Source organism: Xiphophorus hellerii, chromosome 18 (assembly GCF_003331165.1).
Source record: "Xiphophorus hellerii strain 12219 chromosome 18, Xiphophorus_hellerii-4.1, whole genome shotgun sequence".
NCBI lineage: Eukaryota > Metazoa > Chordata > Actinopteri > Cyprinodontiformes > Poeciliidae > Xiphophorus > Xiphophorus hellerii.
The window spans coordinates 33,594,073-33,620,960 of NC_045689.1; the positions used below are offsets into that span (position 1 = coordinate 33,594,073).

The 26,888-nt window shown below is 40.2% G+C and overlaps 1 protein-coding gene and 1 long non-coding RNA gene across 10 annotated transcripts in view; both read left to right on the forward strand.

The window, feature by feature from the left end:
• The first annotated feature begins 340 nt into the window (after positions 1-340).
• sorl1 (sortilin-related receptor, L(DLR class) A repeats containing) overlaps positions 341-26,888 on the forward strand; it is a 177,394-nt gene continuing 150,846 nt past the window's right edge. For 2 of the 6 annotated variants that reach the window (XM_032590816.1, XM_032590818.1), the window contains exons 1-4: positions 341-722; positions 10,521-10,637; positions 17,715-17,849; positions 20,073-20,234. In XM_032590816.1, coding sequence (XP_032446707.1) covers positions 414-722; positions 10,521-10,637; positions 17,715-17,849; positions 20,073-20,234 — 723 coding nt within the window. In that variant the 5' untranslated portion in view covers positions 341-413. The remainder of the gene's footprint in view (positions 723-10,520; positions 10,638-17,714; positions 17,850-20,072; positions 20,235-26,888) is intronic. The other 4 variants (XM_032590814.1, XM_032590815.1, XM_032590812.1 and 1 more) reach the window with 2 other exon arrangements.
• On the forward strand, positions 21,345-24,953 carry LOC116737589 (uncharacterized). 4 transcript variants are annotated; one of them, XR_004342859.1, is made up of 6 exons: positions 21,345-22,754; positions 23,066-23,191; positions 23,317-23,394; positions 23,653-24,154; positions 24,274-24,409; positions 24,603-24,953. It is a non-coding gene; the product is annotated as an uncharacterized LOC116737589 (long non-coding RNA). The 4 variants fall into 4 exon arrangements; XR_004342858.1 differs by having other exon boundaries at positions 23,066-23,394; XR_004342857.1 differs by having other exon boundaries at positions 23,317-24,154.

The following is a 26,888-nucleotide window of genomic DNA, read 5'->3' on the forward strand; positions in this document are numbered from 1 at the left end:
ACTAGTATTGTTGTCATCTATGTTCAAAAGTGGGTAGTACTGGTCATGAGCAACTGGTTGAGCAACTTTTTTGACAAAATAAAGGCTACTTATAAATAATTGTGTATGTTTTCCCCATGAAGAGACTTCAGATGTACCTTTTTAAGTGGGGTAGTCTGAGCACTCCAACACTACCGTTGGACTGTTGTTTGTGGACACTGTGATTTCCTGTGAATTATTTGTTTATTTCACATTCGTTCGGTTATTAGTTTCGTTTCATGGAAACCCAAGCTCTCAAGAACAGTCTTTGTGAACGTGAGTTGTAGATGTTTCTCACATTCCCACAGCTCTTGAACGCAGCATCATTGGCATCACTTGCCAGTAGAAGGAGCTCTTTCGAGCTCACCTAATCCAGGAGCCAAACATACACAAACATGGCGAAAACGCAGGCGGACAAGATGCTGCCCTCTCTCTGGTGTTCCATATGCTTCTCGGTCCTGGCGCTTTCCGGGGGAACCCCGTCGGTCCTCCATCTTCACCAAGAGCGACGCTACACCCTTCCTCAGACCAGAGGCTTTTTCACCGTTGGAGCGAATCTGGATGTATTCGCGCGAGATGGAAGAGGCGCCGCGGCTCCAGCGCTGCCTCTGGCCGCTCAAGTTGCGTCCGGTTCAGGCGCCCAGGGGGAGCATCGGAGCCGACGGAGCGCTGGCAAGTCGGCCATGCCGAAGGTTTACGGCCAGGTAAAGCAGCGCACGACGCAATCCGGTGAGGCTGGGGCAATCTGAGCTCCATGCATCATCTCACACTGTCCTTAGCTAACAGACGTGGACATTTCTCACCATTCTTCACCATAACCTCACATTACTCCAACTTGAATGTGGTAAAGAAATGTGTGTTTGTGCTGTTTAACCTTGCTCAGGGTAGTGCTGAGGAGGTTCATCTGGTGTTTGCAATGGTGCACAGTTCAGTGAACATGCACAAACCAGCAGCCTGCAAATGGCAGCCTGTTTAGAATAAGATAAACCAGTAAATTCAGATCTTACTAGAACCCACTTACAATTCTACAAACATCAGAGTGTCTGCAGGTTCCTGTAATTAGCTGGAAGAGGGAAGCCTGGTGTTTTCTCAATAAAGAGACTTGTGGTGTTTGCAGGTGTGGACTGTTGGGTAACTAACAGTTGATTTGTTTTCCTGGGTGCTGAAGAAAATGCAGCACTGCAAGGATTTTATTGTCATCCAGCACTGAAAATACTGGAAGGAAAATGACTTGGCAGAATGCTGTACAGGTATGCATTAAACAAGAGCTTGGTATAATTGATACTTCAGTAATAGTTAGATCAGAACGAGGAAGTGATCTCATCCTGCCTTGGTCAGAGTAAAGCAAGCCTCTGTTTGCTGAGGGGGTCCGCTGTGGGTTTGCATCACTGGAACATAATTATTAGGATTGGCGCAAGTCGTCAGTGATGCTAGCTTTGCTTTGTCATTCAATAAAGGCCATCCATTATGCCTGTGTCTGACATCCTGTGTGTGACTAGTGCACGCTCCTCATCTTCTAGGATGACACAGCTGTTGAGCAGGAAAACACTTTGAAGGAATGAGTGCAGTACCACAGCAGCATGCAAGTTCAGGAAGACTTGGAGAAAGAGGGCTGTGTTTTAGGGAACTCAGCTGAACTGATTCAGGGTGCTGCTGCCATTTGGATGATTCCTGCAAGTTCTGGAATACAAGAGAATTCAGAGGCAAAACATGCATTAGAATATGAAAGAAGTTCCCTGTCTCATTCTCTAAAATGACCATTCTTCTAATTGTGAAACTACAGATCTCTACTTGCAGTTGTTTAATTTAATAATGAACCATTTTGTAGAATATGTACATAAACAAAAACATTGAAGAACCTAAGCTCCTTTAAAATGCATAAACTGCTCTCTCCCTTCTTGCTGAGTTTCACTAACCATGTTTCCATCAATATTTTTTATTTAGCACATATTAAAGCATTGCATCAAAAATGTTATATTACTCAATTTTGTGAAAAAGTAGTTCTTATGCTCATTGGAGTTTGTTTTTGGCTTGTTTGAAAGAGTTAATCCGCTAAAGGGGAGATGGAAAGACATTTGCTGAATAAGTTTTAATGTAACGGAAGCGCCCATCCACTGACGGGTATTCACCTTACCAGAGGCAAGAAGCTCTGAAAAATGTCCAAGTCCAAACCTTCAGTATGGAGGGGAGGACTCTGCGTTTTTCTGAGATGTGTGGTCTGTTCGAGTTTGCAACGAATTAAATTTTTTGTTGTTGTTGTTTTAAGTTAAAGTCGGATCTGTTACTCTGAGTGTTTCACTGACGGATCAAATGTATTCCTAAAAGATAAGTTTATAGTTTATGCATTTAAAAGCCAGAGAGCGGAACAATCACACCACTGGCACCTCTGTGCGTTGAAGCCTGCACTGCCTCTGCCTGATCTCAGCACAGATCGTGCACGCCTCCTTTCACTCAAACAGGACACAGGCTGACTTGTATGCCATACAGGCATACTTGGCATACAGGCATACTTGCCTGTATGCCAAGGCATACAGATAACCTTGATAATAAGTTTATCAAGGTTATCAACCTTGATAACCTCATGAGGTTATCAGAATCACAACCTTGTAATAATAATTCCTCACATGAACCGCTGTGAGGAATTTGGTTTCTTTAGAGAACTCCACATCAAGGTAAGGGTTTAAAGCCCGCCGCGTTAGCTCTGGTTGCTCAGCTCAATGTGGACCTCAGGAATAACTTGTACAGTAGTCGCGCTTTCAGAGGTGTTTGCTAAGCAAGTGGTGAAAATGATTTATCTTTGTGAACAAAGAATTATATGGGGCATTTACATCTCAAAACGCTGCCCAGCGTGTGGCTCTGTCTTCCCTGTAAAGTTTATGTATGTGGTCCCGGTTGGTCGGTGCATTATTGGTTATCGAACCGGTACTAATCACTCATCATGCAGGTGCAGCCCGGTGACGAGCTTTCGTGCTCTCCTCGTAGTCACTCATCATGCTTGTTTTTATATATTATTATTATTTTTCCGTTTACACGATGCATCAAACCATATCAAATGCTTTGTGTACTTGGTTAGCCAGAGGCGAAGATCTGACAAACTTTTCACTTAAAGTTGGGCAACCACAACATTTTCGTGTATTTAAAAACTCAACAGACACGAAATGGAAGAGCTACTAAAGCCACATTAGCTACCTTGAATTAAATCGTGTTGCAGCGGATTTAACTCATCATGCACTCATCATGACTCATAAAGTCCAAGGCTTTATGAGGCCTTGAGCAGAATTTGATTTGAGGGCCGCTCTTGCTGCTAAAAACATCAACATCTTTAACAGCTTCTGTGTTAGATTTAGTGAAATCTGGGAGAGGGGGAGTAGTTTAATTGGCCAACTTAAAAAGCAATAAATTATAATTGCAGTTTACTAATTTGTATTTGTGAAGAAACATATCTCAAAGTCCCAGATTAAACTCATAGCATCAGAGTGTAACTGTGGTAACAAAACAATCTAACTATGAATATTGCTTTTTGAACTTTTACAAAGTAAACTTTCCACCTCCTTAAAATCTTAAATTTAAATGTTAATTTAAAATATTTAAATTTATGTATGCTGAAGCCATTAAATCAAATTTAGCAGCATTGATAATCTCAATAAATTAATGTTATATATCTGTGGTCTGTGTTAAAATATTAGCATTCATGGGGTCCCTGAAGGTCTGGGGGCCTGATGGAGCCACTGACTTAATTTGGATTAAACAGAAGTGCAGTAATTGATATACGTTTTAATTGTCTACTTGTTATTTTTAAGGCTAGTTGTGGGTTTTGCATTTCACTGGCGATGTCTTCCTGTAACATACGGAAGGCGTACATCTGAAAACCTTACTCCAGCTTACTTGTTGGAGCTTCAGAATGATGTACATCACTGATTGTTATCTTGGGCAAGCCCTGCAAGCACTAACTGTAAAATACCATTTTCAATAAACCGGAAGCGACCAAGCCGCTTATCCCCGAATGCGGAAGCAGCCGTTCATTGGTTCAATATATATTTTCTCATTGATGATGCAAGGATTCAAAGATTTTTTTATCATCATACCAGCTTGGGTTTGTGGTACGAAATTTGTACTCAGATCCCAGATTAAGAAACACACAAAAACATAAATAGATAAATAATTAAATGCAAATAAATAAATGAACAACAAAGTAATTTAAGAGACATATATAAAACTAACTAATCTATGTGGAGAAGCTGCATTTGGTGCAGGCCAAATTTTTATTTATTGACTTAAATGTTTATTTATATATTTATTTTATTCTATTTTGAATTTCATGTCTAAACAACAAATTTTATAAACTCTTCTGAACAGCTTGTAGTTTTCTTTTTTACAGTGCACTTTGCCCAGCCAGTTATATCTTTTATACCCATGTTAACGACGAGATTTGGCTTTTTCATCACAAACAGAAACACATCTGCCAGTTATGTACTTCCACGATGTGCTCTGCCACGTATTTGTTGTGACCGGAATGATATAAAATTTAGTTTTCCAGTTTGTTCGCAAAGCTGATGCTACGTTAAGCATCAACTACAGCACAGCAGCCTGCTGTGTTCAGTCTATCTGCTCAACTGTGTAAATACGCCCACCGTGCTCGCTCTGAACAAGCCACAAGGCAGAAACTCCAGGAGGAGAAAGGTTGTTGTATTCCATGCATCTCACCAGTCATTTTAAGGATGCCTATTGGTCTCCCAAAAAAACCTAGACATTATCATCTTCAATGAAGTTCACCCGTAACGAACTTGAAAATTGGATGTTATGCTGCTAGCTCATAGCATTTGTCAACAACTCATAGGTTCAAGTGAGAGCGTTATGCAACACAAATAATCACCTGGATGAAACATTGTGTGCTAAATAATAAAACATAATTTATCAAATTTTCGAGGCAGATAATTTGTTTCTATTAATTTTAGTAATTGAAGTACTCGAATCATTCGAGGAATCATTCCATCCCTATTCTTCAATCAGAAATCCTCTGGCTGAACCTGGCTACGTTCTGGAGTGCAGCTTAAAGTGCCAAACATCCTGCTGCAGAGGCCATCCACCACAGACACATTCTGAGCTCGTGGTGAACTTGTGTGCTGCTGGAAGTGTTGGAGGAATCTGTAAAACATGGTGCAGTATGCGTCTGGGTTTTAAATTGGCCACAGGAATGTTGTAAAGTGGAGGTCTGTTGGCTCAGAATCTGAAGAACAGCTCTGCTGCTGCCTCTGATGTGTGGTTGTCAAACCACAGAGCTGGAATTGCCCAAGACCCTCCCTGTAATCCGCTGATGATCGCATGAGGAAGGGTCAGGTGCAAGTCAGCTGAGCTTGGAGAAGGCTCGCTAGTTGAACCACAAAGGCTGTGCACCAGCTTCTGAACCAATGAAATCAAGATGCTGTGTTGCATAAGAAACTAACTGTAGGCTACAATGGTATAAAATAGCTTCTCATCATCATCCTACCCCATATTCAACAGTAACACCCTCCAGAGTTTTTGCTCTACCACCTGAGCTCTGATCATCAGTCAATGAACCCTAATAAAGTCATCTTGCTCCCAACAGTTTGCTGCAACTTGTGAAAAAGCCTTTTGGCTTCACAGCCAGTCTGATTCCAGTTCAGTCGTGCCAGGCTGCAGAGACTGCCTCCCCCCCTCTAGTCCTCTTCACCCGATATAAAATGCAGAAATTTACTGCTGCAGCAGGCCTTGGCTTGAGAGACGGCCCAGGCTTTTACCCAGGCATGCTGACGAGGCGGTGTGTGTCAGTGGAGTGGGGCCTTTGTGTGCAGGTAACACTTTGGCGACAGCATATGCCCTTGTTCCCCAGAATTTTTGCGTTGCTGTGACTACAGCATCACAAAAGGGCAAAACCACATTGATAAATCATCATTTACTTGCTGTGCCTCTTTGTTGTCCACCCACTCCCTGGACGAGAGCTTGATATTTCTAGTTACTACGTTGGTTTTATAGATTTTTCTTTTTTCAGGCTGCTGTGGGAAAAGATATTAGCGTCTTTGCCTTTTATGAGATTTATTTTTTTCTTTCTCCCTGTAAGATCATGGTAGGAACACTGGTGTTAGATCAGCAAATGAAGCTGTGGAGAGCAGATCACGTCGGACCACAAAAACGTGTGTCAAAAAAGCTGCCACGTGTGTTATTTCTGGAGCAGCAGAAAGACTTTGGAAGAAAAATTAAGCTCTTTCAGGGATCTGCCCCCTCTTGGAGTCATCCATAAAATATTAGTGAAGAAGAACTCTGAGAGATGAGATAGCCGAGATAGCCAAGCAGTGACAAGAAGGATGAAATAGCCCATTTCTTTGTATCCATCCATCTGCCTGATGGGAGGTGCACACAGGAGGTTTTGGTGTTTTGGTGTTTTGGCTTGTCATTGCAGTATTTACTGTTTGCATGGAAATAGACATGCAGGCAAAATTATAGGTACGCCTCTCAGGTGTTAATGACATGGTCATGGAAAACTACAGATCGATTTTCCTTTTTAAGTGAGCTGGGTGTGTTACAAGTCAGTCTGCTGTGGTATGAAATTACAAAAACAAAAAAGTTCAAATTTTCTACTTCCACCTGTTATATTTTAGTACTGTTTCTTTTTGCCCCCCAAAAATAAATAAGTAGGGCTCCACCAATTTTAAAAATTTGGCCCAATATTGATATCCAATATTAATATTGCTGTGATGGCCAATAATCGATCTTTACTGATATTACATATATTTCCCTGCTCTTGTAACTGCACAGAAAGACTGATCTACTCTCTTTGCTAGAGGCAGTTGGGAGGAAGTCATAACGTTATAATGAAGTTATAATCTCTCCCCATTATAATTGCCCTAACCCCTCCGGAAACATATATTAAACTGCCGCCGCTCAAAATAGATTTGACCTAAACAATGAGCTGCTGGCAGTATTAAAGTTTGATATTGTGGCGAGTAAATTCAGAAAAAAGTATACAACGCTCCTTAGGGTCGTGTACAAGGTAAACACAAACGTATTGTTCAGAGGTACTTTGCTGATATCCACATGGACAGGAAAACATGAAATGCCAAAAAACATCAGATGCCAACTGGGCTAATGCTATAAGCTAATGCTATGACACTGATGTGTGAAAACAATGTGTAAAGGTCAGAAAAGCACCGATAAGTAGAACGGTGAAGTAATAACGTTCTTGGAGTGTCCAGGCTGAACAACATAAGCTAACGGTATCTGTTTAAATATTTTCACCAATAATGGTGTTCTGTCCCTCCAAGCTCCCTCATCGAGAGTTCTCCAGCAGTACCAGTTAATTCAGGAAAATGTTAATCAGCTGGCTGCTCTGTCGACTACTTAACAGTGAAGCAACAAAACAAACCAGTTTACTCCCCTCCATTATTCCTCTGTTTACTTGTAAAAACAGTGAAACGTTATCTTACACAGCCTGGAGATGTGTTTGGGGTCATTGTCGTGTTGAAAAATAAATGATGGTCCATCTAAACGCAAACCGGATGAAATAGCATGCCGCTGCAAGATGCTGTGGTAGCTATGCTGGTTCAGTATGCCTTCAATTTTGAATAAATCCCCAACAGTGTCACCAGCAAAGCACCCCCACACCATCACACCTCCTCCTCCAAGCTTCACGGTGGGAACCAGGCATGTAGAGTCCATCCGTTCACCTTTTCTGCGTCACACAAAGACACGGTGGTTGGAACCAAAGATCTCAAATTTGGCCTCATCAGACCAAAGCACAGATTTCCACTGGTCTAATGTCCATTCCTTGTGTTCTTTAGCCCAAACAAGTCTCTTCTGCTTGTTGCCTGTCCTTAGCAGTGGTTTCCTAGCAGCTATTCTACCATGAAGGCCTGATTCACACAGTCTCCTCTTAACAGTTGTTCTACGTAGAGATGTGTCTGCTGCTAGAACTCTGTGTGGCATTGATCTGGTCTCTAATCTGAGCTGCTGTTAACCTGCGATTTCTGAGGCTGGTGACTCGGATGAACTTATCCTCCGCAGCAGAGGTGACTCTTGGTTTTCCTTTCCTGGGGCGGTCCTCATGTGAGCCAGTTTCTTTGTAGCGCTTGATGGTTTTTGCGACTGCACTTGGGGACACTTTCAAAGTTTTCCCAATTTTTCGGACTGACTGATCTTCATTTCTTAAAGTACTGATGGCCACTTGTTTTTCTTTACTTAGCTGCTTTTTTCTTGCCATAATACAAATTCTAACAGTCTATTCAGTAGGACTATCAGCTGTGTATCCATCTGACTTCTGCACAACACAACTGATGGTCCCAACCCCATTTATAAGGCAAGAAATCCCACTTATTAACCTGACAGGACACACCTGTGAAGTGAAAACCATTTCAGGTGACTACCTCTTGAAGCTCATCAAGAGAATGCAGAGTGTGTGCAAAGCAGTAATCACAGCAAAAGGTTGCTACTTTGAAGAAACTAGAATATAAGGCGTATTTCAGTTGTTTTACACTTTTTTGTTTAGTACATATTTCCACATGTGTTAATTCATAGTTTTGATGCCTTCAGTGTGAATCTACAATGTCAATAGTCATGAAAATAAAGGAAACTCATTGAATTAGAAGGTGTGTCCAAACTTTTGGTCTGTAATGTGTGTATATATATACTGTATATACAGTATATACTGTGTATATATACATATATATAAAATATAAGCCGCATGGTTCAAAGCGTGGGGGAAAAAGTAGCGGCTTATAGTCTGAAAAATACGGTAATGAAGGAAGACATTTCCAGGGAAGGCCTACTACATTAGCTGTCGCGTTACATCTTACATGTCCGATGTTTAGAAGCTGTCCAGTGATGTCCGTAAACAGAAATCACATTAACACAATCCTGTGTTCTTAAAGCACCATTGTACAACACAATAGTCACGTGGTGCGTCATTCCTTCCAGGATGCACTTTGATACATATATTTAGTAACAAAGTGGTTGTTTTTATAAATTGATTAGTGATTTTTGTATATTGCAATGACGCCAACGCCGCAGATGTAGTCCCGTTAAACTGTGTTCATTAGAATAAGTACGAGCTGCTATTCCTGAGGCTGTAGCTCACGCCTCTAACAAACCGGTACACTCAACTGATAGCTTCATTGCTAACCCAACTCTGAACGCTCTCCTCTTCCGGTTCTGGCAATGCCGCTCCACCGATCCCCCGCCCACATGACAGGCCTGTCACATGTGAGTGGAAGTCAGCAGAGTCAGACAGGGGAAGCCCATAACATCCTACACATAACAATAAGGATCACAATGCAACTTATAATAAATACACATAATCATATGGACCTCAGCAGTACTAAAACACAGAATCGTTGCACTAAATTTAGAATGACACTTAGCTATATTATTGTGTATTGTTGCTCAAGTCCGAGGATGGTTGTGTGACAAAAGAGAAGAGGATACTGTTATGTCTTACCATTACACTGACTTGTTTGGCATTTGCGCAGAAATCACACTTAAACTGTATTAATTTAATTTTATATACTTTACCTTTTCAAAAGGCTACTGCTTTATTTTTATAACTGCAGGTTGCGTTTTATTGCACTCCGTTTGTTGCCAAGATAAGGGGCACGTTATGCATGTTCCGTTTTTTTTTTTTTTTGTGTGTGTGTATGTTGTTTTTTCGATCACACACTTAACGGTGATTATTTACAAAGAGCGATCATGATGCAAACTGCATTTGGGAGCAGATTTCCCAAGTTCCAAAAGGAAAAAAAAGACATAAAAAAATCTGATTTCTTTATTGCATTTCTTTAATTTTATCAATGCAACGAAACATAATACATTAACAAAAGAATAGTCATGTGGTGCGTCATTCCTTGCAGGACGCACTGCAGGGAAAATAAACATTTAATTATGAATTAAAATTATGTATACACTTAGTCATTTTGATAATAGGCTAATATAAACATAAGGCTTTTAATTTTTTGCTGCTCCAGACAGATTTTTTTTTTTTTCTTTTGATCCAATATGGCTCTTTCAACATTTTGGGTTGCCGATACCTGGCTTAGGTAATTAGGACCCCCTTTAAGTGGTCCACACATCACGATTTACATCAGTAAAATTGTTTTCAGTCCATACAATAATAGTGAAGAAAAAAAGACTACAGATTAAAATATATTAATCATGATAATTTTGTTATTGCAATAGTCAACAATTTCCAACAATAGTCAACAATGGAAGGCATGTTGGTGGAATTGAGGAGGTCTTCAAAGTATTCTGCCCACTGGCACAAAACGTCCTGAGTCGAGGACGTTTTGCACACCATCCCCCCTATAAAGAGTGTTGGTGCTGTACTGCTTTCCCCTCTTGAGATGCTGGATAGTGAATCAGAATTGCCTTGAAGCCGTGCAGAAGATCACAAAATTACACAAAAACTGGTCGAGCTCTTAACGCACAGTATTAATTATATTAGAGTTTCTTAAATTCATATCTGATTTTTATTTTTGTTTCGTATTTGTGTCTTGCAGGCCAACTTGAATGACTCTCATAATCAGATGGTGGTACACTGGGCTGGTGAGAAGAGCAACGTCATTGTAGCCTTAGCCCGAGAAAGCACGGCAGCCACCGGGCCCAAAACCAGTTCTGTAAGTACTCATACAGCACAGTACTATTTCATCTTCCATGCATTCAACCTCTGCTGCATACTGTGCGTTACTGACTTCATTTTTGCTCACCCCTAAAAATATCTACTTAACAGACCAAGATCTTTCATTTCAAAAAATAGACACTAGTGGGGACAATTAATATCAGTGTGGTTTTGGACAGACATGGTTCTCCCAATCTGCCATGGTTGGGCGAACTCCCACGCTCCCTCTGGGACCCTGATGAGGCTGTGTAGCTGGTTCAGTGTTCCACGACCAGAACGAAAACCACACTGCTCTTCCTAAATCTGAGGTTTGACTATCCAATGGACCCTCTTCTCCAAAACCCCTGAATAGACCTTGCCAGGGAAGCTTAAGAGCTTAAGACCCCTGTGTAGTTGAGCGCACTCTGTAGTCTCCTTTTTAAATAGAAAGACCACAATGGTCTGCCAATCCAGGGGAACCTCCCCCAATGTCCATGCAATATTGTAGAGTCACGTCAAGCAACACCCTACAGTATCCAGAGCTTTAAGGAACTCTGGACGAATCTCATCCACCCACCGGGGCCTTGCCACTGAGGAGCTTCTTAACCACCTCGTCAATCTCAAGACCAGAAATTGGAGAGCCCAATCCAGAGTCCCCATGCTCTGCTACCTCAGTGGAAGTCATGTTGGTGGGATTGAGGAGGTCTTCAAAGTATTCTACACACCGGCACAAAACGTCCTGAGTCGAGGTCAACAGCACACCATCCCCACTATAAAGAGTATTGGTGCTGTACTGTTTTCCCCTCCTGAGACGCTGGATAGTGATTCAGAATTGCCTTGAAGCCATGCAGAAGTCTTTCTCCATGGCCTCTTCGAACTCCCATGCCCATGTTTTTGCCTTAGCAACCATCCAAGCCACATGCCACTTGGACTGCCGGTACTCAATAGCTGCTTCAGGGGTCCCAAAGGCCAAAAAGGCCCAATAGGATTCCTTCTTCAGCCTGACAGCATCCCTCACCAAAGATGTCCATTGGGTTTAAGGGTTGCCACGACAGGCACTGACAACCTTGCGGCACAGCTCCACTACTCCGCTGTCCTGCATGTTTTTGATGAGGCAAGACTCCAGCACAGCTGATTCATATGATTCCATTACCTCCTTTGCAATCCTGCAATTGCTGCAGAAGCTGCTTAATCGCCTGTTCATTTAACCCAGGTGTGCAGCAGCAGGCCCCGAGGACCAGGGTTGGGGACGACTGATCTACAGCAGTCGTCCCCAACCCCCGGACCGGTACCGGGCCGCACAAGAAATAATTAAATATTTCCGTTTTAAGTATTAGCTGAGTCTGAAGGATCTTTTATTTTGAAAATCCTTTAACCGGATTCTGTCGGTCACGTCTTGCGTGCTAACGTTGAACCCACAAGCAGCAAAATGAGTAAAAAACAGATCAGATGTCTTTGGAAAGTTTCTTTGTGAAGGGCAAAAGGCCCAGAGAAGAGACATGAGAATTTATTTATCCCGGTAGGTGATTCCAACAGTCCAAGCCTGCTCTGCATGATATGCGGCAACCGGCACGCTAATGAGGGAATGAAGCCTTCAAACTGTTTCTCCACTTAGAGACCATAAGCAACACACCTTTGGTGTTATTGTCTCATCACTCCCAGATGGGACCGTCTCGTTGCAGAGAAACATGGTCAGGGCTCCCATTAATTTGCCGTTATTCAGAGTAAAAATTTTCATGAAAATAAAATGTTTGTTTTGTGCCGCATCTGTATCTTATTTTGAAGGTGTAAATGTTACCATAGCGACCAGAGTCAGAGAGTGTTAGGGCAGTGGTAGAGATGAGAGGAGCAGAACTTGTGAGTCTTAAGTTTGGTTCAATCGTGCCGTGTGATTCACATGGCACGATTGAACCAGAAATGTAGTCCGATTTTCCAAACCTCTGTGACCACACAGGAGCCGATAAAAGTACAAGTTTGATCGGTTTGTGTGTCCAACCACACAGCAGGAGCAACACAGCACATACGAACCGATTTCACTCACGAACATCCTGGTTCCAGAAGAAAATCCCGTAAAACTCCCAACATACCATACATGAATTTAGAATAATCAAACACGGGTGACGATGTAGAAACAATGGTGATAGTTTGTGGACTCATTTTAAGCGATAAAAGATGTAACAAAACGGATAAATGACGGTGGGTGGAGCAGCTCTATGTGCTGCACTGTGCACCAAACCGGGCTCTCAATTGCGCGATGTCAGCTGTTTGGGATTACCCTCCGTGTTTACGTCACGGCTCTTTCTGATTGGCCACCTGTCACATTCAAACGGTTGCGTTCTCGCTGCCAGTCAGGGAAAACCCCACAGGCTGCTATAGTCGGGCCAAGACAATGTTGAATATGCCCGATTTTAGATTGGAGAGGTCAGATGTTCTACCGACTGGACCAGATCAGTTGTGACAAACCTCACACTACAGGAAGATCGGTTACTACTATCACAAGTGACAATTTTAAAACTCGGAACATTCTAAGATCATCATAAGGGGAAAATCGGCGCAAAAAATTGAAAGTTGCGCCACGTGACACCCCCACCTTTCCCTTCCCCCGCAGTAAAATTGCCAAGCCTTGACCGGTCCGCGGTGACAGAAAGGTTGGGGAATACTGACCCAGCCCAGCCCCAGCCCCAAAACCACGACATTATCATCAATCAATAAAATCCCCTCAGAACAAATTTACAAATTGGATGTTATGAGGCTAGCACTTAACAACAACTCAGAAGCGAAAGGGAGAGCATTGATAAACATAATCAATCATCCACATACATAACATAATTTAACGAAGCTTTGAGGCAGATAATTTGCCCCAAAGAATTTTAATAATCGAGGTACAGTACTCGAATCATTTGAAGAATCGTTACAACCCAGTCTGTTTTAATAATGACAGGTCTGCATGACTGCATGACAACCAAAAGAGAAGTCTTGGATGGGTGTTCTGATTTCCACGCTAATGATGTTCTTTGGGCAAGGAGAGTTGAAAAAGCCAGTAAATTTTTAAAATCATGTGTTAATGATATAACCTTCCCTGGAACTCCAAATATTGCCAATTCAGCACTGGGTTGGATACCTATTTCAAAAGCTTCAGATAGGATCTGAAAAATTGTAGACGAGAAGTTGCACAGTTTGTTACTGGACCAGAACATATGAGTTAAATTTGCCTTAGCTATATGGCAACGAGCACAGGTTTAACTCACTGTAGAATAAGTTCTTGAGAGTCTGGCTCTGCTGTAATGAATCCTGTGAAGGACCTTGAATTGAATTAGTCTAAGTCGAGTGCATGATGTTAACCCATTTACTCTACGTAATGTGTGATTCCAAGTCTCATCAGGGGTGTGTATTCCAAGTTCTTCTGACCATTCTGCTCTGATCTCATTGAGCTTTTCTGTATTGAGTGATGAGATGCTATTATAAATTTTTGAGATGAGACCTCTACATTTTGTAGGAGTTTGCAAAATGATGTCCATTCCTCCCTTTGGGGGTAAATTGGGAAAGCAAGGATTGGTGTTACAAACAAAGTCTCGAATCTGGAGATATTGAAATAGGGAGGAACACTGTAAATTAAATTTAGAGGAAATAGCATCAAAGGTAGCGAAAATACCATCTATATAAAGGTCACTAAATTTACTTACGTAAGCCTGCTCTCTGGCATTGGGCAAAGACAGGATCTAATATGGATGGCAAGAACACATGGTTGTCACATATGGGACAGTAGACAGAGAAGTTTGTCATATTGAAGTGTTGTCTAAATTGTGACCATATTTTTAGGGTGGAGATTACAACTGGGCATGAAGAATGGGGCTTAGGAGAGAGAAGAAGCTTTGAGGTAGCTAATGCAGGGAATGATGAAGGCTTACATGCATTCAGTTCTAATTGGCACCAGTCAACATCTGGTTGTTGAAGCAAACAAACTACTTTTAAATTTAGGGCACTCCACTTCTGGAGGTCGCGTTTAAGATTATTAAGGAGGGGTGACATTTTTTTCAAACAGATCAGAAAAAGAATGCGTCACATTGATTCCTAAATATTTGAATCCTGTTCTAGAGAGAGGGAAGGGCAAGTCAGTTTCTGTAATTTGAAGTGTGGCATTATGGACCTTACCAAGCTCTGCCCACAACCGACCCACGTGACCGCAAGTCTCACAAACAAAGCCTTGCGGCATGTTGTTTCTATGTAAACATGACTCGATTAGTGCATGATTTCTACCGGATTTTCACAGTAAATCAGCTACTACAATGGACAGAGGAACTAAAAAGTTCATATCATCATCTGGGAGGAGGTTTCTGGTTTCCCAGTTACAAGCTGGTTGCAAACCTGAGGCCAGCAGGTGTCAGTCAGTTATGGTAGATCTGAAATTTGGAATTTCAATATGAGAAATATTGAAATATGAGAAGCTACAGACTGATAGGAAGAACCAAAGAGCTCTGTAAAGGTAAAGGCAAACCTTCTGAAGTTGGGATATAATTAATTTAATTTTACATAATTATCACGGTAGAAGCCATTTATTTGTTAAAATTTTATGAAATATATTTGTTCTATTTGATGTTTGTTGTGAATGACGTATACTCACAAACGAATGAGGTAATTAGTCCAACGTTTAGAAACTACAGCGGCTGTAACGCGCCACAGCAAAGGTAAACAAAGGTAAAATAACCCGAACAGGTGATCAACTCAAAACCACTCGTACCTTTTTACTCTCTCTCTGTCTTTGTAGTTTAAGCACACCTGTTACCGTGGCAATCGCCTGCGCCCCCAAAACGAGCAAAGATTACGTTAAAAACATAACATTCAGTCTGTTATGATATCAAGTTTCCAGGCTTGATATTTATTTCTCGATTATTAATCAGCGCTTCCCTGAACACAGCGATGGTTGATTGACTTGCTGTACTTGGTGCTAGAGTGGCTAACATGAGTAACAGTTTAGTTCAAAGCATTTTCTGCTAAAATAAAATCTTTAGTGTATGTCAGATACAGTACACATTGCATATTGATCTGTTTAGCTAACGTAGGACTGTGTAGCAGACAGGCTTAAAGGTGTAGAAGTTGTATCAGTACTGCCATTATGCTGTACTTAGCTAACAGGAGCGTGTGTTTGTGAGACGGTCACACACGTGACCACATAGAATGGGCATCAGCCAATGAAAAGCGGCCCCTGTGGTAAGGTCCATTAAGTGAAAAACATTCACTCTTTAGGAAGTTCAACTTATATCCTGAAAATTTACCAAAACGGTTTAGCAAGCTCACAATGTTGGAGATGGATGATACTGGGTCCGAGATGTAGAGTAATAAGTTGTCCGCGTATAAGGACAGTCGATGTTCCATCTGTTTTCTATATATTCCCTTAAAACTCTGTGAAGTCTTAAGCATAATTGAAAGTGGCTCAATAGCTAAAACAAAGAGGAGCGGGCTGAGAGGACAACCATGGGGCCTGCTTTTCTTCAGCAGGGAAGATGGTTAAAATTGATGGGAAGATGGCTGGAGCCATTTCCAATTCTGGAAGAAAACCTGTTGGAGTCTGCAAAAGACCTGAGACTGGGACAAAGATTTATCTTCCAACAAGACAATGATCCCAAACATAAAGCAAAATCTACAATGTAATGGCTCACAAATAAACGTATCTAGGTGTTTTACTGGCCAAGTCAAAGTCCAGACCTGAATCCAATCGAGAATCTGTGGTAAGAGCTAAAAACTGCTGTTCATAAGTGCTCTCCATCCAACCTCACTGAGCTTGAGCTGTTTTGCAAGGAAGAATGGGCAAGAATTTCAGTTTCTCAATGTGGAAAACTGATAGAAACATACCCCAAGGCACTTGCAGCTGTAATCGCAGCAAAAGGTGACGCTACAAAGTATTAATGCAAGAGGGTCGAATAATATTGCACGCCCTACTTTGCAGTTTTTTATTTGATAAAAAAGTTTAAAAATATCCGATAAATTTTGTTCCACCTCACGATTGTGTCCCACTTGTTGTTGATTCTTCACAAAATAATAAACATTTTAGATCTTTATGTTTGAAGCCTGAAAAGTGGCAAAAGGTTGAAAAGTTCAAGGAGGCCGAATACTTTTGCAAGGCACAGATAGCATGAGCAAACCCCAAAAGTGTGTCTACCCCTCAGCAAAACATAACACCTATAAGATTGTCCACAGAGGCCTAAAGTAGTTGTCCTCTTCAGAGTGTTGGCATGCCATGCCACTTGTTGTGTGACATGAGGCGTTGGGTCCCTTTGCATGCATGGTGGTCCAACTGAGCTGACAAAAAGGAGGTTTGTAGCATTCTTGGTAGTCAGTTTGCTCCTGTCCTCAGTGATGATATTATTCATGGTACTGAACCCACACTCACAGTCTGCATTACTTGCTGACAATGTATCAGCAAGTAATGCAATGTATCAGCAATGTAGTGGACCCACTGATTCTGTCCAGCAGACAGCCGCTCCCCTCTCTTGCCGGTACTGTGTACCCACGCTAAATCTTTTAGTGGCATGCAGTACCCGACCATAATGACTTACTTTCACCCCTGGTAACGACATTGCAGACTGAAACCTAAAGCCATTTACAAATATGTTTACAAGCTGCCTGTCATGTAAATAATGTAAGTGGACATGTAAGTAATACAGCAGCTTAATGAAAGCCAGGTATAAAATAAGTTAAACAAAGCTTACTGTAATTTTAGCCAAAATAAAACAGATGAAACAAAACTTCCAAAGGCAGGATGTATGAATAAGAAATCTGCTGAGTAAGCAGTATGTGACATAGTATCGATGTGCACAAGCGCATTACCACAAAGTAGGACGCTTTGATGGGTAGCGCCGATAGAACACCAGGTCTGTGGAAATGGGATTACTTCAAAGTAGAGCTGAGCCAGACTGGGTCAAGTAGACCGGAGCTGCTAAAGTAGAGCCAGTGTTAAAGGGACAATAGATGATCATTAGCCAAACTTGCTGTACAACACTAGTAGTAACTGCAGAAAAAGGGAATCATTGTTCTAAAGTTGCACACAGTGAGGCTTTGGTATGGGTCTTAAAATCATGATCGCCGTGTTCCTCTTCAGGTCTACGTTTCGTACAACTATGGGACAACTTTCATACCAGTGTCGGCCAACTTCCAGCTCTCCGAAGCGAAGGCCAAGAACGGCAGTAAGCAGGTCATCTCTCAGTTCTACCACAGTCCTGCAGACAACCGCAGGGTGAGTCACTAATCTTCTCTTACTGTGGCTGATATATTCACAACAAACTTGGAAGCAGCTGCGTCATTTTGCTGCATGCCATGCAGCATTTCATGCGCATCAGAGTTGCCATGGGTGCACATGTATGTCCGTTTGTGTGAAAAAGTTTTCTTGCACTTTTTTTCCTGCACTTTTTTAGCAACAAAGCAGTTCAAAGTGCATTATGTGTCATCAGTACGGCCATTTATTTTGTATAACATTCATGGTACTTTAGGAACCATGAATAAAATAATTCATCCATCTTTTTTTTCTGTTTTAAGAAATGAAAAAACTACAACAATTTAACTTCCTATGACTTAATGTGCAACCTTGAAAGACCAACTGTATTGATAGAAAAAAACTGAAAAACTAAAAGCAACTTGCATTAATCTGTTTGCTTTTGGCTTAGTCATGCACAGAGTTTGCTATCCATTAGTGCAGATTGAATACTGATTGAAATATTTTGCTCTCCCTGAGGGGGAACTTCTTAATTGTTCCGATACATTTTAAGCATTTCGATAAGGCATTAGATGTTTGGTCAGTGATCCCTTTGGTTCTGGATGCTGTGCTCCTAATTTTCTACTTTCTAACAGCTGGTATGATGAATAAGGATGGTAACAAGGTATTGCTTTAGAACTAGGAGAAACTGATTAGTATCTCAAAAGCTCAAATACAAGTCTGGGAAGTATTCACTTTTCCCCTCCATCTTATATTCAGTCCTTATTCCAAATTGTATAAAATTATCCTCTTTCTTCAAAATTTTATTCAAAATTTTGATTCTCCGTTATCACCTTGTGGAAATGTTCTCATTGCAAATAGAAAACTTAGGAAACCAAATTTCTTTAAGTATTTACAGTGTTGCCCTAATACTTTGTTGATCGACCTTTGCTAATAACAGTTGCAGTCTCCATCTTAGCTCACCTGTCTTTAGGCAGTTACATCCACTCTTCTCTGCAGTTCTTCTCCATTAGGTTGGACGGAGACATCTGTCAGTCGTGTTTAGATCTCTCCAGAGTAGGTCAGTCAGATTCAAGTCTGGACTCTGGCTCCAGACTTGGCTCAAACTCTGGCTCAGCCCCTCCTGGATCTCCACATGGTAATTTTGGATCCTTCCACAGACTTATGACTTAATATAATCCTACCTACAGACAGTTTTTTGATCTCATTTTTGGTGTTTGACCTCTGACCTGTTGTCAACTGTGGGACCTCATAGAAACAGGTGTGTGCCTTCTCAAATCAAGCCCAATCAACTGAACTGGACACAGCTGAACTCCGTTTAAGTTATAGAAACTTAAATTGAGTTTCTATAACTTAAACTTAACTGCCTTCATGACTACGGCAGTTAATATTTATGTAAATGGGACCTCTTGTTTTTCTGTTTTTTATTTTTTGCTTAGTTTCTATTTATTTTTAACAATAAATATTGACACTTTTTCATAGTTACATTCTTCTTTCTCTTGCAGCTATATACATTCCACATTATAAGTTGACAATAGAAAACAAGATGGCAATAACACTGTCAAAAGTTATAGAACTTTTGACAAAAATGATGACAAAATAGGGATGGAAACAAAACAAGATAAATAAAAAACAAACAAATCCCATCTGACGTAAGGTGGTGTGCACATTCTTGTTGGTTTTTCTATTTTCAGTAAATAGAAATGGCGTATGTACCAGGAAACTGACTCTGTCCAAATGGAACACATCAACACCATCACACAGTCCGACTTTCTACCAGGACAGCCAGAGACTTAAAGAGGAACAGCAAAAACAAATGAGGTGGATGAGCAGAGCTGCTAACAACTGTGTGTATCATCCAGGACATGTTACTGTGGAATATCGTTTCTGCTGCCTGGATATTGAGATGTTAGCATGTGATGATAGCTATGACTGTCATACAGCAACAATTTTCTTCTTGAGATTGGTTGCAAAACTGACTTCTTTTGGAGATCATCCATAACGATTCTTTGAATACACTTGAATGACATGACTTATGACAACATTTCATTTCCTTCTGGGGTAAAGAAAGCATTGTTGAATTTAACTGAATTTCTACTTTATGCTTGTACAGTGGTTCTGTGTGATCATTTGAACTATTAGTATATGATGCTTCTCCCTCTAACCCAGGTTTTTTGGGGAGTTTTGCCATTATTGCAAACTATATTGCAGATTAAAATCTAATGCTCCATCCTCACTCCTCCTTAGTATCTGTTTGTGGACTCCACCAACAACTACTTGTGGAGCACATTTGACTTCTGTAAGACGGTGGAAGGCTTCTCCGTCCCTTTCAGACCCACTGACCTGCTGCTTCATCCAAGACGCTCCAACCTGCTGCTGGGATACGATGGCTCCCATCCCAACAAACAGGTAGAGCCTCTTTTTGCTCTCCAGGTTTTAAATGCTCTCCAGGTGTTGGCTTATTTCTGAGTTGACTTTCTATGTAAATACTGCCCTGTGTACATTATTGGTGCGCTAGCACACCTAAGTTATTCTGCAAATATATATATTTTACAAAACAAAGGATTTGATGCTTTGGTTTCAGCCGCTAGTATGACTTCTCTGTGCCATAGCTGGTAAATCTTCCTTACTGGAGAATTTTAATAGGTGTTAGCTGCTGATGTTTCCTCAGTATCTGCATTCCCATTAACCATAAAATTGCACAAATAGAAATTACAAAAATTTGCTTTCTGCGCAAGGAAGAAGTGGATTTTTTTGATGTACAGTACAGACCAAAGGTTTGGACACAACTGTGTGTCCAAACCTTTGGTCTGTACTGTAGGTGTATTTCGCAAAACTGCAATGGAAACACTTTTTTCGCAATGCACAAATCACATGCCAGATGTTACTGCTGATGAAAAAGACGAAGAAGGCGACAGGAAGTGGCAGAAGGTTGATGATTTGTTTTTGCAGCTGGCTCTATCAGAGCTCTCACAACATCACACATTTCATAAAAAGTTGTTTGTCATTCCAGCATGCTGAATCCATAGCTCTTCTGTAAAATCAACTACAATTTCCCCAAAACACCACATACGTAGCCGCTCCCAATAAGGGGTTTATTGCTCCAATGCCTAAATAAGATGCTGATGGATCGCTGAACAGCTGAATTATGAATAAATCTCATGTTACTGTTTTAAAAAAGCCCATTTAGGTGCTGCACTCATGCTATAACCACTATGACACTAGCATGACTTCTGTTTTATTCAGCTTGTCTATGTTAATGTGTGTCCTTCCCTATTAAATAAACGTAATAAAATAAATAAAGATAGAACTGTTTACATCCATCACTGCCATGCCATGAACAAACTTATTCAGATTTGACTTTAATTTAATTTATTATGTAATGGAAACACTGCAATTGCAAAACTGTTTGGTAACACTTTATTTGATTGACATGATACTGTCATAAACATGACATAACACTTGTCATGAAGATGATTAAGTCTTCATGAATATTTATGACTGTTGTCATAAAGTGTAATTTGGTAAATAATGACAATTTTAATGCAAAGTTGACATTATTCAAAATTTCTTTGTTATGACAACTTGACAGAAACCTACCCAGCTAGCAAGCAAATGTACGGACTATGTCCGCCGAATGTAGTCTGAAAGTCGGACTTCAAATGTTCGGACTTGACATTCGCCGAAAGTTGTCTTAACATTCACTCCAAACATTCGCACATTATGGATAAAATATTTTTGCTGTAATTTTATTTAATCAATTTTAATATCTTTAAAACCTTTATGGTGGTTAATATTTTTGACAAAATCTTTAGTTTTGTCCTTTTAGAAAGTCTGCATCTCTGAATGTTGACTGAAATTTGTATGAACGTCCATATGTGATGTTTTTATAAAATGCGGTTACTAACTTTAATACCATACTTAGGCACTAGGGGGCTCCACGCCCTGCCAAACATTATCCTCTCCATTCAAATAATGGTTATAAGTCTGATTTTTCTGATTGCCTTTCCTGCATAATCTGCATTGCATTTATTCTAAAGTAACGTAAATCTCAAAGGAGAGTAATACTTAAATAAAAGTCCAAGAAGTACTTTCATTTAGAAAATATTTATATTATGCCGAGTGACGTCACTTCCCAACCCAGATTGTGTTCAGATTTCTACAGTTATGAAACAACGCTTCTGTATTTCACATGAAACCGATGAGATCTACCTTGTTAGGTAAGTTTTTGGTTTGCATACTTATTTGTATCATATTCTGACCAAGCATGTGTTTAGAGCGTAAAAAGGCATATAGCTTGTAACCGACACTTTTTATGTGTACGTTTGTATCACATCGTCCTTCATATCGACCACATGGCGCCATTATCTTATGACTTCTCAATTTTTATTATAAGTTTGACGCAGCCAGAAATATTTTTCTGTGTGGAATGTGCTGCTCTTTTTTTTCTCTCGATGTTGTAGTTTCCTGGACCATAGTGTCAACATAACTGGTAAGCAGGTAATCAAGAAAGTTTGTGGTCGGTCTGCTTCATTCATAGACTGAGGGCCATAGAAAAAACCCCAGCATGGCCTCAGTCCACATATCTACCGAAAGTCAGTCAGAATGGTGCTGCTAGCTTATGAGTAAAATTGATAGAAGGAACTGAGTGCAAATTGTCTTTTTCAGCGTATCAAATGGAAACATTTATGTTTGAGATGTACTTTGCCCCTTTTAAAAAACCAGGTTAAAGAAAATAAATGCATTAATACTTTATACTGCCAAATGTGCAAAGCTTACTGACATTTTCCAACACAACAATGAAAAGAGGCAGCTGGTAAAGGGAGTTACACAATTTAATTTTCCTTTGTGATCAATGAAGTATTTTTGAATTGAATTATTTTTTGATCCATAGGTGGAATCTAACTAACAGCAGGATCGACAGGACCAGTAAGCACTGAAGTGGAGTAGTTTCTGTAAATTAGTAAATGGTTGTGAAGGAACAAAAAATCTCTATGTTCAGTCTGATCCATAATACCATGTTGTTGACCCTGTGGTTTATCCTGAGCTACTGTCATCTCACAAAACACAGCCTGTCTTTTCCTTCTCTCTGGATCATCTGCTAAAAAAATATGCAGCTGGACATATTAATACCACAACATGAATTGATATCACAGTAAAAAGTACTAAGTGATGCTATGCTTTGTGCCAGTTGTAGTTAAATTGTCAATTAGATCTAATGTTTATCTCATTATTTCAAGGTCCTTCAAAGTGTTGTCGATGCTGATGGCTGTGAGCAGGAAGGATCTCCTGTAGCAGTCTGTGTTACAAGCCTCTGACTGAAGACACTGTTTTTCTATGATAGTCTCATGAAGAGGATGCTCAGGGTTGGTCATACTCTTCCTTTATGAACATTATTGGCATTTCATACTATTAATAATATACTATTTAAATGTTTGCTGTAATAGATTTGATTAAAGTAATAACTATTTTTTCTGATATGTAATTTCAGGTGACAACGTGAAAGTAAGGCATAAATTCGCCTGGCTGAAGATGTCAAACCTCAAAAGCAGAATCCCAGAACGATCAGGTGTAAAAGGTTTTTCTATGGCAGTAATTAGGATTATTGGCTGCAAAGAGAGCGAGTTCTTCGTGGTTTCCTTCAGTTGGATCTCTTTATGCTGCTTCAATGTTATTAGGAGATTTAAAAACCACCTGCCTTTACTACTGTATTACAGACCACATCAAAATACATGACAATCAAGTATTAATGGACAGAACTTGCCTTAAATTAAATAAATTATGCTGATGTTTATTCAGGTTTTTTAATTAAATGTTTTTGTTACAGGTGAACTGAGATCTATTCAGATTCTGAGGAAAAGCCACAGATTCAGAGAATCTCCCCCATGACCAGCATTTCCATGTAGCCACAGCCTCCCACGTGTCATCTACCTTCACCATCTTATCCACTCTGATGATCCACCAGCTGCTCTGTGTTCACCTGTGGCCGTTTAATCCAACAGGGCTGAAGGCTCTCAGTCTACATTGTCTTCTTTGGCCACTGGGTATTAAATGCTCTGAGTTATTTTACATTCTATTTTACTGAATTTTTTTTGTCATTCTTTGCAGACTGGAGCATTCAGTGTAACGTCTTCAAAGCTTTAGAGGAGGTGAAGGAGACGGCCTTGGAAAACCACAGGATGCTGCGAGTCATTCTGATCCGACTTACAGCCACTGATTCTCCTGAAGAGAAGGATTCACTGGATCAGCTCGACCTTCCATCCTCCACCGCATAAAAATTAAAAGTCCTGAACCAAAAACTGGAGTCAGGAGCTGTTCAGAAATAAATAGTATGTATAATTCTTTGAAAACTTAATTAGCCTTTCTCTTGACATTATTCTTCCCTTCTATCAGGAGCAGTACTGTGTAAATATTGACTTTTAAATTCTTCGTGGTGTTATTTTCTTAGCTGGATCTCTGAGGGACCTGATTGGCTGTCTACAACATTTTATCCAAAATCCTCTCAAACCGCCAAGCAGAGCAGTAGAGCGAACAGGATGGAGAGAGAAGTCTTTCTGCTCACCAGCACTTGGTGACTGAATTTAGTAAGTATAATCTCATGGACCTTTCAGTCTAAAACTATGTGAATTGTTGTATATTATCCTATCGGTGGACTTTGTTGTCCGGGTTTCTTTGTAGCCAATGAAATATTTTGTTTCATAAAACCATGAAACTTTTCTCTATAATACACGTCTCAATTTAAAAAATATATATATATATATTTTGTTTGTTTTTCAGAGGCTGTACCAAAGAACCAAAGGTCAGATTCAGAACACCAAAACAGTTTTAAGAAGGCTCAACGTTGTCTGGTTTGTTTGTTGGTTTTTTTATTATTATTATTTTGTGCATGTGTCAACGCTCATGAAATCAGTTATGGCGTAAATATCTCTTTTAAAGTCATATTTTTAAGCAGTGGTTGTTTTTTAAATGCACTTTGCCTTGATTTATTATTATTGTGAATGTCTTTTCTGAAAACTCATTTCACTAAAATTGATACCGCGCTATTTCACTTTGTTATAAGCAAGGCTTCATTAATGTCTTTTTGGTACATATGTACTGCATATGTATGAATAAATGTAATTCTTTTTTTAGCATATTTTGTCTTGGGTAATCTTTAATGTTAATACCGTAAAATTAATAAATTCTTTGCAAAGTGTATTTAAGTGGTTGTCATTGATTTTCCAATTTGATACAACATTGAATTAATATTCCTAGGAAATGGAAGACAACTGTTCCAAATGAAAACCTTGTGTAACCTGCACAAAATAATCAGAACGTATTTTATTTTGGCGGGTCAAGCAGCAGCACACTTTAAGTTCCGGGTCGGGGGTGGACTTGGGTCCTCTTCATGACGGTTGCTGCTGTCGCTGTGGCTGGCTGCGTGTGTTGGCGTTTTCCTAAATCGCTGCAAGAACATTGCTAAATCGACTCAGATTAACATAGCCGAAGCACTACATTCGGTGTGTTATGACAACTACTCGACGGTGAGTTGTTGATCCTATGTCTTTCGTTTTTTTAAAGTAGAAACTTGGTGGCGACACGCCCACTTGCGATTTATGTATTGGCGTTTTAAAATGGTTTTGTAGACTAAAAATCATTGTTTTTCTGTTAATTATGTGGCCGAATTAAAGATATGCCCTTAAAGCGTTAAATAAGGCTTTTGATTTTGTCCTTTGGGGATATTTTTAGTTATTTTTCATTTGATTTTGTGAACGGCCAACAGAACTCTGCAGTTGGTTGGTTGCTCTGTAGTTGCGCAACAAAACCAGAAACCAATTCAATGTTTATTGAAATAGTATTTAAGTAAATTAAGTTTAATTGACTTTAGTGTTAATTAAACCTGGATAGAACTTAAAAGTGCACTTTACTTTGATATCTTACTTGACTTTACTTTGATATCTTGTCTGACTTTACTTGATCTGTAATATTAATGTGATCCAATGAAGAGCTGAAAGAAATGAAAAAACAACTTCAGAAATTACAGCAGCAAATGTCTCAACTTCTGTCCAGGAAGAGTCCAGCTGAATTCAAGGCAGAACCAATCCTACTCTCCTTCACCTCAGTTAAAAACAAAGCCCAAGCCTTGGTATTGTTTTAATTGTGGAGAAGATGGCCATCTTTCCTCCTCCTGCACAAATAAAGCAAACCCCAGTCTCGTTGAGCAGAAAAAGAAACTGTTACGCCAAAAGCAGCAAGCATGGGATGCCAAGAATTCAAAATCATTAAACTAGAAACAGCTTCTGTTGTGGGACACACAGAAGCTGTGTATATGAACAGTCCCAAAGAACGCAAAATGAGAATACTGCCACGAGGTCTTGTCGGCACAAAGAGCACAGGCCAAGTTCAAATAAAAGGAGATCAGTTCAACTGCCTCCTTTATTCCGGCTCACAGGTTACTACTATCCCCTACTCTTTCTACAATACTTACATCACGGATCATAAAATCAAACCAATAAACAACCTGTTGGAAATAGAAGGAGCAAATGGACAAACAGTGCCTTACCTGGGATAAGTAGAGGTTACATAACCTTCCCGCCTGAATTGTTTGGTTTACCTGTTGAAGTAGACACACTTGCTCTTGTAGTACCTGATATTAAACCATCTCAACATTTGATTCTCATTGGCACCAACACCTTAGATGTTGCTTATAGCAAACATTTTGATACTCATCCTGACTCGTCATTTCAACCGAGTTTACTGTTGTTAGCATCACTGCTGTGTATGTGCCCCCCAGTGCTAACACTAAAGAGGCTATGAGTGTTCTCTACCGAACCATCAGTGAGTTGCAATCCTCACACACAGAGGGCGTTTTCATCATTTCTGGGGATTTTAACCAGGCCAACATGAAGACTGTTCTCCCTCACTTCAACCAGTATGTGGATTTTCCAACCAGGGGAGTGAATACTCTAGACTTGGCCTACACCAACGTCAAAGAAGCATTCAGAGCAGCCCCCCGCTCCCACCTTGGCTCTTCAGACCACCTATCTGTCATGCTAATTCCTGCATATAAGCCCCTGCTGATCA